The following is a 16,708-nucleotide window of genomic DNA, read 5'->3' on the forward strand; positions in this document are numbered from 1 at the left end:
CACACATGAATGTCTTTGTGCCTCTTGGAGTGCTTGCGCTTGGACGCTTATTCCGCTGTGTGCGATGCTAACATCTGAATGGCACACTTTACAAAAAGCATGAGTTTGCCCGACTCTGCTTTTAATAAATAAGGAAAGGTCTCCTCTCATTTGGTACTTACATAAAGTTTTAACTTGCTTGGCAGTTACATGTATCTCCCGTTCACTGTGACTCTCATCATATGTTTTCTTCTTCTGTGTTATTGTTCCTATTTTCTTCTTCTGTGTGTTTACTGGTGGATAACGTTTTCCAGCTAAAGTTAAACATAATACTGCCACCTGCTCTACTGGAGGACACTTTACACTTTTTTTTAATAAGTTAGGCCTATTTTTTATTTTTTAAAGGTTAGAAATACGGGATAATTACGGGAACATATTTAAACGGGAGGACACCGGGATAGAAGTAAAAATACGGGATAATCCCGGGAAAAACGGGAGGGTTGACAGGTATGAGCGGATCATCACACTTGACAACAGACATTTTAGTTCACTGTCCCTTTAAGAAGATCGCTTCCGGAAGAAAAGCAGTTGCCGACATGGTGCAATGTTTAAAAACAGCTGATCACTGTGCATATACAATTCAGTCAACAATATTACAGTAGCTGTTTTCCAATTCAGCTTACCATTTAAACTTCTCCAATAAAGCTTAATGTTGTAGACTTTCCATGCACGTGGCTGTCGGAGTCTCCAGTCTGCGTCAGTCTCCATCAGTCAGCTGCTCAGGTGGTGACATCTCCAGCTGATTGACAATTGCGGCGTTGGGTGGTGAAATAAACAATCTTCCTCTTATAATAATAATAATAATAATACATTTTATTTAGAGGCGCCTTTCAGGACACCTATGGTCTGTGTTGTCACATTTAGTTACAGTATGTTACACTAGTTATTATTACTATGTGCATACCTATTAGGTGAGATCAGCTCAAAATGTTCCCAGACAGGGGAAAATCTCCTCTGTCTTGCTTTCTTTCATAAGGTCAAATTCTCATAGGCCTTTTGTTAGCCGATGGAGATCTACTAAAAATGTGTCCGAATCGGCCCAGATAGCAATCCAAGGAAATGTTTGGGACATTTCTACATTATTCTTATTTTGAGCTAACAGATTAAAATAAAACACTGTAAGAAATAAATATGTTGATGTAGCTTGTTCTGAAGCATGGGATTTATTACTAATACATAATGTCAAGCATTTTATGATCGTAAGGTCTAAAGTTTTTCACTTCATGTGACTTTTTTCAGGGGGGGGGGGCAGGCTGCACCCCAAGGCAATGGTAGGGGAAACACTGAGGTTTATGTGAATACAAACACAGTCTGACAAACTGTAACATTTCCTGATCTGTGCGATGAATGATGAATGATCCGTTAATAAATACATTTTACTGCTGTCTTTCTTACCTCCGGCACTGGGTATGTTTTGGAAAAGATGCATGTCCGTAGAAGAAATTGCACTAAAGTATATCTGTGCCAAGTTTTATGACCGGTAAGAAAGAAAGGGTTATGTTTGATCAATGATCACAATAGATCTTAGAACATGAGTATTGACTGAACACTTCTTCGCTGCACATCAGTTTAATACAATTACAGTCACAAATAAGTAAATATAACATGTGAATGTATGTCAACATATCTACTTTTTGTAGAAAATGGCAAGAAACATATTAGTAGTCACATGTAGTCACATATAGTCACATGTTCCAACTGCAGTAAACATGTTGCTTGTATACAAAACAACTCAAGTTCTCTTTATCAGCCACAAATATGGAAAATCATCATTATCAGAAATATAAGTAAGTGCAAAACAAATTTGAACATTAATTAATCTGCAAGTCAACACTTCAGAAAATGCAAGAGCAGTTTTGTAGACTGTTTTACAAACACAGAATTGTGGACGTAGCATCCATTAATTTATTTTCAAAGTTGTATCCATCACACACAAACTCATAGTGAGTTTATATAAGTGTCACAGAGAAACTCATTCACCATAAGAGCCATTTATATCCTTTAAAGCCTGTTTGTGATTGACTCTCACAGGTTCTACATTTACAAACCTGTCCCTGCACGCTCTCAAATCTTGACTTGAAAATTGTTCACTGCTATAATCTGTTAAGTGGTCACTCAATAGTTTTGTCCCCAATAGTCTACCATACACATGCAAATATTTTCACAAGCCAATGCATGTTGATCCTGAGTCTTAGATACAAATGCAGAAGATCCTTAGATATTCAGGTCATCCAGCCTGCTCTTGTTACTACTCTGCCTGCTTGACTGACTGTTTCTGCACTGATTTTCAATGGCCAACTCAAAGATAGGGCTGGAGATGTTCCTCTCCTTCACATCATCTTCCCCTACTTTGTCTTTTCTCTCCACAGCCATATTGTCTCTGTTCTGCTTGTAAACCACGTTGCTGTTGTGGGGGCTGTAGGGGCTGTAGGCAGAGTTCAGTTCTACCATGCTGCACTTGGAGTCCGTGGGGAAAGGTTCAGGCACTGCGGAATGACCAGCAAAGTAGTTATAGTTTACAGTTTGGGGCTCAGTCAGGGCCTTGGGAGCCTCGTCTGCAGCCTGTGATCGTCTGTAACGAAGGCCCTGGTGGCACTTTTTGAAACCTAGATGGTATATTTCCACCAAGTTGAGCAGCAGGGAGATACAGGCCACAGCCAACATGAAGAATATGAAGACCGTCTTCTCAGTGGGTCGAGAGATGAAGCAGTTCACCACATTAGGGCAAGGCCAACGGTCACAGGTGTACATCGACTTGAGCTGGAAACCATACAGGAAGTACTGAGCTGCAATAAAGGTCACTTCGAAAAGGCTCTTGAAAATAATGTTGAAGACGTAGGTTCGCAGCAGTGCGCCTTTCAAACGCACATGGCCCAGGTTGTCTTTAACTGGGGCCTTCTTGGGTTTAGTGCCCTGTAACTGCTGGTGCTTTTCACTGTGCATGGCAAAGTCCTTCTCTTTCTGTTTCTCCTTTTCCTCCATGCGGACCAGATGAAGAATGTGGGCCAGATAAATGAGAGTTGGCGTTGAGACAAAGATGATCTGCATCGACCAGAAGCGGATGTGAGAAATTGGGAAGGTCTTATCATAGCAGACGTTCTGACAACCGGGCTGCTTGGTGTCACACATGAAGCCAGACTGCTCACCGCCCCACACCTTCTCAGCGGCAGCACCCAACACCAGGATGCGGAAGATGAACAGCACTGTCAGCCAGACTTTGCCCACCACGGTGGAGTGTTCCTGGGCACTCTCCAGCAGGTTCCCCAACAAGTTCCAGTCCCCCATACTGGCTCACAAATATAGACTCAGTTGTATCCACAAAACCAGGAGATACAACTGTAAGGAGAGGGGGGGGGATATTTTTTACTTGGATTAAATACATTTAATAAATTGGCAGACTCTGGCCTAGACTTTTAAACAGAATAAGTACAACATGTCCTGAAGCTACAATTCAGGCCCTTCCTTTGACATGGTTTGGCTGTGAAACTGATTTTATATCTTTTCCAACTTGTTAAACCTTCCAAAAATACACTACATACATAGAGAATTTAGATAGGAGATAACTGATTTTATATCTTTTCCAACTTGTTAAACCTTCCAAAAATACATTACATACATAGAGAATTTAGATAGGAGATAACTGATTTTCCTGGACACTCAGCGGCAACGGAAACAAGCTTGAAACAAGCCGTGAAGACAACAATGTTAAGTTGATATGGTGAACTTGTTAGCAAACAAAGTTGCCTATTTACACATCCAGCAGATACAGAGCGACATTAGCGTTACTTTGGAGTTGTGCTAGCAGCTTTGATTTTCCACACTAACTTCTGAGGAAGATATCTGGATATTTAGCTAGGCATACACCGATTTATTACCGAACACTTAGTGTGTTCATGGTTTTGTGCTGGGCAGAACAGCTGCCTACTGCGTCAGATAACGAGGCTGTGAGAGTTGAAAATGAACCTAAACAGTAAAGTTGTGGGCTCTAAAAACTAGGAGCAGAAAGAGTCTAGCAGCTTTAAAGTGACATGTAGAAGCAAGGTGTCACAACAGGATCCAAATAAAGCTGACATTAAAGACATTATCTGGTGCTTTTATACACACACAATACCTGTTTCACACACTTAAGTGTGGAAACCATGACATAGTTCATTCATTAATTTATCCAATTCATCTTAATAATAATTTAAACTGACAATCTACACATAATCACATTAAATTCATTAAGCACATTATGTCAAAACAGATTAGTTGCTGTGCAATTTACTCATGACATTCCTTATATGCTCATCACTATAAATATAGTATTTGCTTTTGCTACTATCACCCCACAACCAAAGGCTACCGTAATTCAGATGAGACTTACTAATATAAAAAAAGACAGATTTATTATGAATTGACCGTTTGTCCTCCAAGAGTTTATGTCCTATCCTGTGTACTCCAGGACACAGCTGACTGTGTGAGAGAAAGCCCTGGAGCATGCTGGGAGATTCTTATGATGTTGTGACACAGTAACAGTGCTCCCCGACTCCAGGGGAGCACGTTTATATTTCAGGGCATATTGGTTACAACATAGTAAACATGTACTTTAAATATAGTTGTATGTGTCCTGAAGACCGACTGTGAATCGGAACAGCTGTTTGAACGACTGTCAGCCAGGAATTAAAGGATCGCTTCAGTATATTTAACTATACATTTGGGAATGAAATCCAGGCTCAATATTAAATACACTTAGTTACTCCTGTGTGAAAAGTGTTGATCCTTTAAGGCTTAAAGGATCAGGGGTGTCCAAACCTTTTTCACTGAGGGCCACATACAGACAAATCTACGAAGAGCTGGGCCACTCATACTTTTGAGGTATATTGCCTAAAGAAACGGGAGATGGGGATGGATATATCTCAAGCTTGTTAAACAAACAAGTTATTGGGCTTGTTAACACATCAACTAACGTTAGTTAGAAAATGTTATACACTTTAATTTACTGCATTTATTGAAAAATATATCTCATGAATACTTTGTAATATATGTTTGAACTCTCCTGTAATGGGAACAGCGCTGCACTCAGTGGGAGCAGTGATGCTGTGGACTGAAGGATGCTGCAGGTCAGGAGGAAGTTTGGTGTTTGAGATACGAAGGACATCACAGAGATGCTGTCGCTCATTATGGTTATCAATCTGCTTTTGTTCAGAGTTAACAGAAAGTGTTTGTTCACATGTTGACCCGAACACACTCATCATTCTTTGTGCGTGGCGTCTCAGAGGAAACCTTTCCAAGCTCCAGTAGAAGTCGGGGAGGGAGAGAAGCTGATGTTGATTCTTCAGGGAAATATCGTATATAATTATTATATATAAGTTCTAGTTGCAGACTCTCTTAAACTTCTTCTGCATTCATCAGGAAGTGAGTCGAGAACAACTCGATTTCTTTCTCAATGATAGAAGAATCTTGGAAGTGCTGAGTGAATTCTGTGATGAGAGACGTGATCACAGACACATGTTTCCCCTCGTTATCAGAAAGCTTGGCGTTTGGAAAAGCACATTTGACTTCGGACAGCGTGGGGAAGTGCGCAACATTGAAGTAGTTGTGTCTCAAAGAGACGGAGCTTCACACAGAATGCTTTCATGTGCGCAGTGGGCTCTTGTTCAGTGTTGAGATGACCAGTAAGATCAACATTAAACAGGTCTGCCAAACATGGAGGGTCTCTCAGCTCATGAAGAGGTCGCTCCTCTCTTTCAAAAACAGATCGATTTCTGATCCCAGGGAATAAACCCGCTGCAGCACGGAGCTGCGACTCAGCCAGCGCACATCAGAACTGTGGAGAACTGTATTCAGCATCGACATCAGACAGGAAAGCTTGACATTCTCTGTGGTAAAGTCCTCGTGCTCGAATGATGTTGTGTTCTTTAGACTCCTAAGACCAAGCAGCTCTTCCGTAACGTAAAGGTTATCGTCAACTCCCCGCAAAGAAAATGATCATCTGTGCGGTGTCTGTCACATCTCATCACATGCCATCAGTAAACATCTAAAGCACAAGCTTTATCTGACACCTGATGTTTTAAGTTATCTGACAAGTCAAAACTGTGTTTCTGTGTTAGAACTAAGAAGTACAAAACATGCAAGCACAAGTTTCTATCTGGGCCTTATTCTATTATACTTTTAGAATTTGCTGCGGCCAATTAAAAATGGTTTGTACACCCCTGCTGTAGACCCCCAAATGAACTTCAGAACTGTAATATGTTTTCATAAAGAAAGACGTACCTGCAAATGTTCATATACTACAGCAGTGCAGATCCAGAGTCACTTGGTGAATGAGCCTCTTCAGTTCACAGAGAGGTCATGTTCTCCTGAACCAGTTGGGACACTACAGTGCTGAGATAAATCTTTCTCTGATAGTTTTCTCTGGAGGCTCCATGATCCCGCCTGCTGCCCCCCCACTCTGACCTGATCAATGCTCAGTGTTCAACGAGCCACCACAAAACTGCAGTCTGGTTGCTGTGTGAGCATAGATGAAAACTTTCCCACAAAGTATAGAGTCCCCTCACTTAAGAAGTGTTCCTGTTCAATGGAGTGGCAGCTCAAGAGTCCAGTGAGGATGCAGGTTAGTCTTACATGTCAGTGTGCTCTAAACATAATTCATGGTGATGGCTTTGTTGTCACTCTCATGCTGACCCTTGACTGTGTGTGGAGCGTCAGACAGTGTCGAGCCCCCCCTCGGTGCTGCAGTGAGCGTTGCTGCTTGTTGGGTGACTGATAAGCTTTATGCTTGGTGGTAAAACACACAGAACAAGTTCACAAAGTTGATTCTTTTCTCCTTGTTCATCTCAAAGTTCTTCATTCTTTGTGTCAACTTGAGGTTTAGCTGGATGCTTCATTGTGTTGCTGTGGTGCAGACCACACAGCAGTGGTGGAGTAACTACTTCACCACTTCATAATCACTCACTGACCATTCTTCTGCATTAGAATTTCCATAGTTGTAATACATTATACAAAGATTATAATGCATTATAATGTAATTATAAGTTACTCTAAGTGGTCATTGTTTAAGTGAAAAACTATCATTAAATCTATGCAAGAACAACACACAAAACATAAATTACATTTTTACTTTACTTAAAGCAAAAAAAGACCACTTATAATAACTTATAATCACGTTTAAAAAAATACATTATAATCACTGTTATAATGTATTAAAATTACTGTTATAATGAGTTATAAATCATAATGCATTATAACAGTGATTATAATGCATTATAACAGTGATTATAATGTATTATAATCACTGTTATAATGAGTTATAAATTATAATGCATTATAATCACTGTTATAATACATTATAACAGTGATTATAATGTATTATAATCACTGTTATAATGAGTTATAAATTATAATGCATTATAATCACTGTTATAATACATTATAACAGTGATTATAATACATTATAACAGTGATTATAATGCATTATAATCACTGTTATAATACATTATAACAGTGATTATAATGCATTATAATCACTGTTATAATGCATTAAAATTACTGTTATAATGAGTTATAAATTATAATGCATTATAACAGTGATTATAATGCATTATAACAGTGATTATAATGCATTATAATCACTGTTATAATACATTATAATCACTGTTATAATGCATTAAAATTACTGTTATAATGAGTTATAAATTATAATGCATTATAACAGTGATTATAATGCATTATAACAGTGATTATAATGCATTATAATCACTGTTATAATACATTATAATCACTGTTATAATGCATTAAAATTACTGTTATAATGAGTTATAAATTATAATGCATTATAACAGTGATTATAATGCATTAAAATCACTGTTATAATACATTATAATCACTGTTATAATGCATTAAAATTACTGTTATAATGAGTTATAAATTATAATGCATTATAACAGTGATTATAATGCATTAAAATTACTGTTATAATGAGTTATAAATGCTTTATAAAAAGATTATTATGTGTTACAATTATGAGAATTATAATTCACTACGACTCTTGCACAAAATAAATGTCAGTGAGTGACCTATTAATAAATATTATGATACTATGTATTGTGTTATGATTATTGTTATAAAACATTTACATTTCTGAGTTATTTTTTACTATACGTATAAGTGCTATAAGCAGATCATAACGCATTATTACTATGTTTCTAATGCATTATAGACAGGGGCGTCATAGAACGAGTCACTGAAATGTTATATTTATTGGACAGCTGTTGTTACCTTTATGATTCAAATGTTCATCCAAAACACACAATCAGTTATACAACATGTAACATGTGTTACAGATTACAGTCAAACTCTAAATAAATGAGATCAAAGTTGCTACACATTAAAATGCTGCTTACATTTGATTGCATCAGTAACAAAGCCCCCACAATACACTGTTATATACTGTACATCATAATATGACACTCATAATGAGCACCATTGCCACACAACATGGTTACAGTTGATCAGAGACAACGTTTGCCAATAAAGCCTGATCTCCTCCATACATATCATCCAACAACTCCAGCTGTCCGTGGGGTCAACCTATGTCACCCACTCACTGACCCCTTACATGGCCAGGCTATTGATAACCCAAAACTCTGCCCCATGGTCTTCAGAATGGGCTTTTAAGAAGAACTTCATCAGCCTCAGACGTTTCCTCACAGGCAGCAACACGTCTCCGAGGATCTCAGATGATGTTTCATTCTCTTGTTGTTTTTGTTGTTCTTCTACCAATTGACAGCTGAGGAGAATCACAGAAGGTGGCACCACTATGATGTTAATTTCTTCATGCAGACTCCTGCTGCTTTCTGGCCATTTCAGGTATTACATGAACTATTTCCTCTTCGTCAGAATGTTAAAATACAATTTCAACCTGTTGGAGCACTTCCATTGGAGTAAAATCAGAAGAAACCATAGACATTTCACATGAGTCCTTTCAGCATATATAAACATTTCTTTCTTATTTGTAAATCACATTTTAGGTTTAGTGAGAAAACCTAGTAAAAATGACACAATTACACAAACTCCGGTGGATTTTATTCTGCTGTGTACCGACAATAAATAATAAATCCAGCTTCAAAGTGAAGGAATTTAAAGAACATGCTAAGCAATCACTAGTATTTTTAGTTAGTAGTTAGTGTTAATAGTTTTCTTTTGATGTTGTAAGTTATTGCTTTGTTTATATCTGACTAATTTAACCACCAAAGTTAAACAAAAATGTTATCATTGCACTTGTTTTCTATGTATTAGAGCAAAATCTCGCTAACAGCTGAAGAAAACCCATAAATCCTCCAGTCCATCGGATTCAATGCAGGATGTTTGTGATCATATTTGATGTAAATAACAGAATATTAAACATTTAAATGCCCAAGATATTACTACATCGTATTCCCAGCATCTCTGACACAATCCGACAACTTTAAATAGCATGCGTCACATTTCAATATTTTCATTTCAAGACCATAAATCGTCCATAGTTGTAGTACATGACAATGAAAACCTCGAATGTGGTCAGTAGAAATATTGCTTTATAAAATATTACTTAATTTGACTTTTGGCTTAACATCAAGCTATTACATCATGTCAGTACAGCGTGCTGCTGTGTACAGTCTTCAGGTTCATGGCAGGAAATGTTGATACAGTACTGCCCGTAGTTCCAGGTGGGAGTTATTTGAAGTTTTATACAAATGCTTTGTCACTGAGATTATAAACCACTGGATAAATCATGTCCATGTCAAACAGCGATGTACGGTATATTAAATGCTCCTTACTCAAGTTAAATGAATGGCTGTCACCTGGATCTAAGGTCACTTATATGTCCCTATAAGTCCCTTTGTACGGGTTTGAAATCTATGTGTTTTGTTAGTAGGAGCAGAGTTTCTGTTGGATCCAGGCCCCCCATAGTCGACACGAAGCCTCGACACGAAGCAGTCCACCGTGTTAGGACAGGGGTACGAGTCACACTTCACCAGCTGGATCATCTTGTAACCATGGTAGATCATGTAAAACAAATACATAAAGGTGACCTCAAAGACAATACGGAACAACAGGCTGATGACGTGAAGAATCCTCTTCAGCTGCATCCTGTCGTGTGATTAGATTGTGAGGGGGGGGGGATAGTCACCAGTTAATGAAGGATTAGTGTATTAAATACGTTTTAAGCATGTTTGATATTTGTAGTGAATCCTTTATGATGAAGAGGCACACAGATTGTTTTCCAAAAGGTTCACTAGAAACCAGCCCTTTGTATTGAACTAAACGTTACAGTGCAATAATTATTCAGCTAAATCGACTCTGAGCTAGAGGTCATGAGAATTCTCTGATTTATGGAAATCTATGAAGGAAACATCTCTAATTCTGACACCAAGCCCTCGGTGGGAACTCGTCTGTCCCTCTGGAAGAAGCTTCCTGTTTAATAATCTGCAACATCTTTTCTCCCCCTTCCTGCAGAGTAAGTTTGACAACCTGTACGGCTGCAGGGAGAGTCTGATCGACGGCATCAAGAGAGCCACTGATGTGATGATTGCCGGTAAAGTTGCCGTGGTGGCGGGCTACGGCGACGTGGGGAAAGGCGGCGTCCAGGCTCTGCGTGGGTTCGGAGCTCGCGTCATCGTCACCGAGATCGACCCCATCAACGCGCTGCAGGCCGCCATGGAAGGTAGTGGATGACGGCCAACACAATGATTTTAAACATCCTGAGAAGCTCAGCACTGTCAAGTTCTAGTCATGACTCTAAAAACTATATGATGATCCTCCCAGGCTCTATTATAGCTCATAAGTTGCAGCAGTTCTGAGGTTGATTTTCATTTTGTTGCACAGATTTGATGCCAAATTGATTAATTTCAACTCAAGAATTGATAAATTGTCAAATATTTGCTCGCCTGCCACATTAACACACAAAGACTGATAGAAAAGCTTGTGCTCGGCTTCTACGTTTCATGAGGCTGTGATTATCCGTGAGGGGACTAACTTCACAACACATGAATACAATGGGGCTCATTGGCTCCATAAGAGTCTCCGCTTTCCTCAGTCATATCCAATTTATATAATTAATGTAATTATGTAATTAGTTGAGGGACCCCAGTCTGCAGAAACCAACAGGCTACAATAACAACCGTCGGTATGTCTGTAAAGAGGAGACTCGTGGGTCTCCGTAGAACCCATTTTTATTGAGGTATGTTGAGACGAGAGGTCGAGGGACCCCTTTTGAAAGCAGCCAGATATTCCACTTTTGGAGCGTTATTTAGCATCCTCCACAACAAGGTTGGCGCCAATGGATTCCTTCGGTTTCCCAGCTTTAAACGGAGCCTGCTGCAGAGACGTAATGTTGGCTGGACTTTTAAGATTCAAATCTTGCCTCCAGCTCGAGCTGTCAAGATTGTATCAAACATCTTCAATCTGCACAAGTCATGACATACAGAAAACTTGCTCATTATATACCGTAATTTCCGGACTATAAGCCGCGACTTTTTCCCCATTTTTCGACCCTGCGGCTTATATAACGGTGCGACTTATCTATGGATTTTTACACCTATCGGCCACTAGGGGAACTCCTAAATCTATGGAATATTACAGGTTACAGTCCACCGGATGCCGCCAAAGAGCGCGAAAAGTAGCAAAAAGTAAAAGTGAACCGCGAGTGGTACGAGAGACAGACGGACATTAGAGAGACACAATCATTATGGAAAAAAAACGTAGAAATGCATATGATGCAGCTTTTAAGTTAAAGGCAATAAATCTGGCAGTAAACGGAGGAAATAGAGCTCCTGCACGTACTCTTGGCATCGATGAGGCAATGGTGAGACGTTGGAGACGCCAGCGGGAAGAACTGTCTCAATGCAAAAAGTCAAAAAAAGCTTTCAGAGGTAACAAAAGCCGATGGCCCGAACTTGAAGACTTTCTTGAAGATTGGGTGAACACACAGAGAACAGACGGCCGAGGTGTTTCCACCGTGCAGATCCGACTGAAGGCCAAAACAGTCGCCACCGAAATGAAAATTGAACATTTTAGAGGTGGACCATCCTGGTGTTTCCGATTTATGAGGCGAAAGGGACTGTCCATCAGGGCGCGGACGACTGTGTGTCAGCAACTCCCTCCCGACTACCAGGAAAAAATAACAAACTTCGGCGAATTCACACAAAGAATGATAAAGGAATATTCCATCGGACCGGACCAGATCATAAATATGGATGAAGTGCCTTTGACGTTTGACCTGCCTCTCACTAGGACTGTTAACAAGAAAGGTGAGTCGTCCATCACGTTGAGAACCACTGGCCACGAGAGAACGAATTTCACTTGTGTTCTTGGCTGCACAGCATCTGGATTAAAGCTTCCGCCAATGGTGATTTTTAAGCGGATTACAATGCCAAAAGAAAAGATCCCAAACGGCATATTCTTTAAAGTCAACAAGAAAGGGTGGATGCTGGAAAGCGTAATGAAGGAGTGGCTGAATGAGTGCTACGTCAAGCGCCTTGGAGGATACTTTCGGACACTTTGACTGTGAGATCGACATGAGCTGGCTCATCAAACACGCTGCGGAGAAGATCAACATCAAGCCGCAGGTAGGAAAACCTTTAGAGCTTCGATTCAGAGTGTGTCTTCTGTGTTCTTGTTGGGCAACAATCTAACAGAAGCGGTAATCCTTCTCCTTCCTCAGGTCGATCGCTATCGTATGAAGAGCGGCCGTCACATCATCATCCTGGCCGAGGGCAGACTGGTCAACCTGGGCTGTGCCATGGGACACCCCTCCTTCGTCATGAGCAACTCCTTCACCAATCAGGTGAGTTTGTGAGCCAGAGAAGAGAAACGTTAGAGTAGGTCACGATGACCTCTTTATCTGGATGTATTGTCCCAGAAATAATTACAATAAACAACATCGTAAGACTTATTTGATGCCATTGATGAAATGATATATAATAATATAAGTAATAATGACGTTTTATTTAGAATATTCAGACGTTGGAATTGGAAAAGAAACATGAATAAAATAAAACCACACAACAAAACGATAAATGAAAATGACTCTCGTGCTCAGTTAACAAACGTACAATGCCCAGATCTTTATGAGTGAAATGATGTTCATCAAACAAACACTCCTGTAAACACAACGGGCAACAATGTCCATGTTTCGTACGATGAGTCGGTGACGTAATTTAAGTCACGAGCATCAAGGTTTTAATTCACAGCCTTGACTTGAAGACACTTGAGCTGCTTTATTAAACAGCTTCTGTCCCGATCACCTGTTCTCTCCTGTAGGTTCTGGCTCAGATCGAGTTGTGGAAGAACACGGACAAATATCCCCTCGGAGTCCACTTCCTGCCCAAGAAGGTGAGTCTCCACACGATGGTCAGGGCTTCTAATGCAGCGATCACCTGGACCAATGGGGCCATTTATATATGTATACTTCAGTGTTGTGGTTTGTTTCATGTGTAGTGAAGTAAAGACTCATGCGTGGGACTCTTTGGCGTCCTGCTTCTCTGGCGACTCTTCCTCTCACAGTATTTTTATATCTGGAGGGAAGCGGGAAAAATTCTGAAGAGTTAAATACTAGAAGCGAGTTTATAAGTGTTGAGGTCGGAGTGATGATGATGATGGGAGAAGCCAGAGGCCACTTTAAAACAGTGTGTGTGTGTGTGTGTGTGTGTGTGTGTGTGTGTGTGTGTGTGTGTGTGTGTGTGTGTGTGTGTGTGTGTGTGTGTGTGGTATTACAGTGTAAGAATGATATCAAAATAAAAGTGACCTAATAATACATTGATGATAAGAAATCTACCGGCTGCAAACTGTATTTCAAAGAACAGACTTGATAATAAAAAACACTTTATTAAAGAGAAATGTCGTTACTGAGGTCGAAGGTCAGCTCGGGACCTTTTTAGGATAAAACAAACAAACAGGATATGGATCAAGATTGGTGACTGAAAAAAAGAAGCTATTGAGTTCTGAAATCTTTGCTTTGAGGACGCTCTCGTCGTGTCTGTCAGTGAACTTAGAACGAGGTGAATTTCACTTAAGCCTGAAAAGCAGAGAGAAAAAGAAAGCAGTAAATCCAGATGTGATGTTTTTACGGAGCGTAGAATAGAGACCTGACATCGTGACATGAAACGGAAGGAGGGAGCTGCCGGTGCAGAGGATTTATTTAGTGCTTAACTGCACAACAAAGAAATGATATGGAGCTTTAAGGAGCGAAGTTCTGCCAACACGGAACATCTCACTCCACACGAGTCCTTCATGCTGCAGGAAATACTCCTGCAAAGGGAACATTCAACCGGACCGCTTTACGGATCCATTAACTCGTCAGTCCGTCGATAAAGTTTGTTTAATCGTCGCTTGTCTCAAAATAAGAGTCAATGAAACAAATGTTTGAAAGAAAACATTTTGTAAATGTGTAGAAAAGGGTTAGGGTTGAAGTTTATCAAGTAAATAAGAACTCTACATGATTAAAATGATCATAACTTGCAGCCTGACTGAAAAATGTCTTGACTTTCTTCTTCATGTAATTATTTAGCATTTCTACGTTTTTCTAACGAGCTTTGCTTTCTGTCTCACAGTTGGATGAGCAGGTGGCAGCCGCCCACCTGGACAAACTGGGGGTGAAGCTGACGAAGCTGACAGACAAGCAGGCCAAGTACCTGGGTCTGCCCAGCGAGGGGCCCTTCAAACCAGACCACTATCGCTACTGAGCGTCCTGTCCAGCTGGGGAGGAGGAGGAGAAAGAGGTGGTGTGGCTACCACGGTGTTGGTGTTTAGGTGTAGCTGTGTTTGGGTGGAGCACTTTGAGAGATTGGTTTCACTCTGGGCGCCATTTTGGATTCCAAATGTCAACTTTTCAGGGACGCAGCGACGGCTTTGTGTTTGTTTCTTCACCTTTTTATAAATAGCATTCAATATCAAATGCTAGCAAACTATTTCTCGTGTTTATTTATTTGGCACCAACAACTTGAGATCAAACATCTCCCAAACAGCTGGTTTTGAATCACACATTTATGGTTGAAGAAGCTTTTACTCTGAGCACATATCTTCAGCCCTCCACCTCTTTCTTCCTCCATGCTTCTCACCAGCTTCTTCAGGGGCTGTTAAAGAGACTTCCTCTTATTGTTCGTCATTCCTTCTCCATTTATGGATTAAAATAAACCCTGATGCTTCTCTGAGCTCCTCTGTGTGTCTCGAGGTGGAAGATGATAAAACAGGTTTATCTTCTGAGTCTGTTTTAATGAATCAATACGTTAAGTGTGCAGAAGCACATGAACCTGTGAGCACTTAATGAAAGCTGCACCTGAACTGTGCCAGAAGATGTTCTGGGAGGGTTTACTAATCGGGTGGATCGGTAGAGTAAAGAAGAAGCACTGCTGCCAAAGGAACAACCAAAGCACATCATGTTTCCCTGGAGTTCTGAAGTCTTATTCTTTCTGTTCATTTTCTTTTTGTGATTTGTATTTAATTTGACGTGAAGAGCCAAAACATGTGCGAACAACGGCCCCAAAACTTTTAACTTCTCACTGTAGCCAATCAGCGTGACGTTAAAGCAGACGTTCTCAACGGTTACATCCTGAAATAAGAGTTCGACTGTAAACGATGGATTGAAAGTGTGACGAATGGAGAAATAAAGAAACCTGTTGACTCCGACTTGTGTCTCGTGTGCTCCGGTGGGGAAAGTCCTACGACTGAAACATTCATGCTGGTGCCCTTAAAGAACAATCACAACTTGGTATGGAAACATGGCGACATGATTTACTCTAACTTGTTTTCAATTTCCTTTTTTATAAAGTTAACTGTTTACAGGCCAACGTCATCGTTCAGCTTTGAGACGGGCAGTAGCTGCACGCAGGTCCTCTCTGTGTAACGAGGGGTTATTATTATTATTATTATTATTATTATTATTATTATTATTATTATTATTATTATTATTATTATTATTATTATTATTATGGACATGGATGCATAATATCCATGTCCTTGCCTGGTTCTTGTTTATTGCTCCTCACTTGACAGGTTTTGATGTGGTGCCATATTCTTTCCATTTTCTAATAATAGACTTGATGGTGTGCCGTTAGATCATGTGACACTTAGATTGTAAACAGGTGGACTTTATTTATCTGATTTGACTTCTGAAGATAATTGGGAGCACCACATATTTAGGGGGGATACATTAGCAGCACTATGTTCATTACATAAAATGTGGTATTTAGTTGCATTATAACGTACAACTAACGGGAATTAAACTAAATGTGAATTAAAGACTCTAAGAGGTTAATCTCAAAACATCCGTTCATCTCTCAACTCGTGCGGTATAATCCGAGTCTTATTTATCCCGTAGTATAGACACTACTTTCCAAACTTGAGCTAAAACCTCCATTGAGTACCTGCTGAAGTCGTGAGACCGTTTACTTTATTTCATCCGTGTTTCGCTTCTTCACCGTGGAGACATGAAAGAAACACATTTTCTTCAGGAACTCGAGGAACACAGGGTGAGTAATTGGTGTACAAATGATGATTTTTGGAGGTGAAGTTTTCCTTTAAGAATTTAAATAAACAGGGTTGAAAGGTCTTAGGAAGGTTCACGGTGGGGTGTATGTGTAGATGTAGACAATCGGACTGTAAACAATGACCTGCACACTTAAAATATCCGGTTAGAGAGAGAGAGAGA

The 16,708-nt window shown here is 39.9% G+C and overlaps 2 protein-coding genes across 2 annotated transcripts; one reads left to right on the plus strand and one right to left on the minus strand.

The window, feature by feature from the left end:
- Positions 1–2,253: 2,253 nt before the first annotated feature.
- On the minus strand, positions 2,254–3,324 carry LOC115005862 (gap junction alpha-3 protein-like). The gene has a single exon (XM_029427838.1). The coding sequence runs from the start codon at positions 3,322–3,324 to the stop codon at positions 2,254–2,256; it is 1,071 nt and encodes a 356-aa protein (XP_029283698.1).
- A 6,469-nt stretch (positions 3,325–9,793) lies between these two features.
- LOC115005866 (adenosylhomocysteinase B-like) lies at positions 9,794–15,684 on the plus strand. Its single transcript, XM_029427841.1, has 8 exons — positions 9,794–9,819; positions 9,938–10,019; positions 10,519–10,726; positions 12,295–12,311; positions 12,546–12,629; positions 12,725–12,847; positions 13,324–13,395; positions 14,613–15,684. Exons 1-8 carry the CDS (start codon positions 9,794–9,796, stop codon positions 14,742–14,744), a joined length of 744 nt encoding a protein of 247 aa, XP_029283701.1. The 3' UTR covers positions 14,745–15,684.
- Positions 15,685–16,708: the final 1,024 nt, after the last annotated feature.

The sequence above is a fragment of the Cottoperca gobio genome, unplaced genomic scaffold (assembly GCF_900634415.1).
Source record: "Cottoperca gobio unplaced genomic scaffold, fCotGob3.1 fCotGob3_382arrow_ctg1, whole genome shotgun sequence".
NCBI classification, from domain to species: domain Eukaryota; kingdom Metazoa; phylum Chordata; class Actinopteri; order Perciformes; family Bovichtidae; genus Cottoperca; species Cottoperca gobio.

Excerpts from the sequence above, each read along its gene's own strand:
- LOC115005862 (XM_029427838.1), bottom strand. The coding sequence starts at position 3,324 with ATGGGGGACTGGAACTTGTTGGGGAACCTGCTGGAGAGTGCCCAGGAA.
- LOC115005866 (XM_029427841.1), top strand. The coding sequence starts at position 9,794 with ATGTCCATGTCAAACAGCGATGTACG. Across the intron at positions 10,020-10,518 it reads TCCACCGTGTTAGGACAGGG|AGTAAGTTTGACAACCTGTA; the intron begins GTACGAGTCACA and ends CCCTTCCTGCAG. Across the intron at positions 13,396-14,612 it reads TCCACTTCCTGCCCAAGAAG|TTGGATGAGCAGGTGGCAGC; the intron begins GTGAGTCTCCAC and ends TCTGTCTCACAG.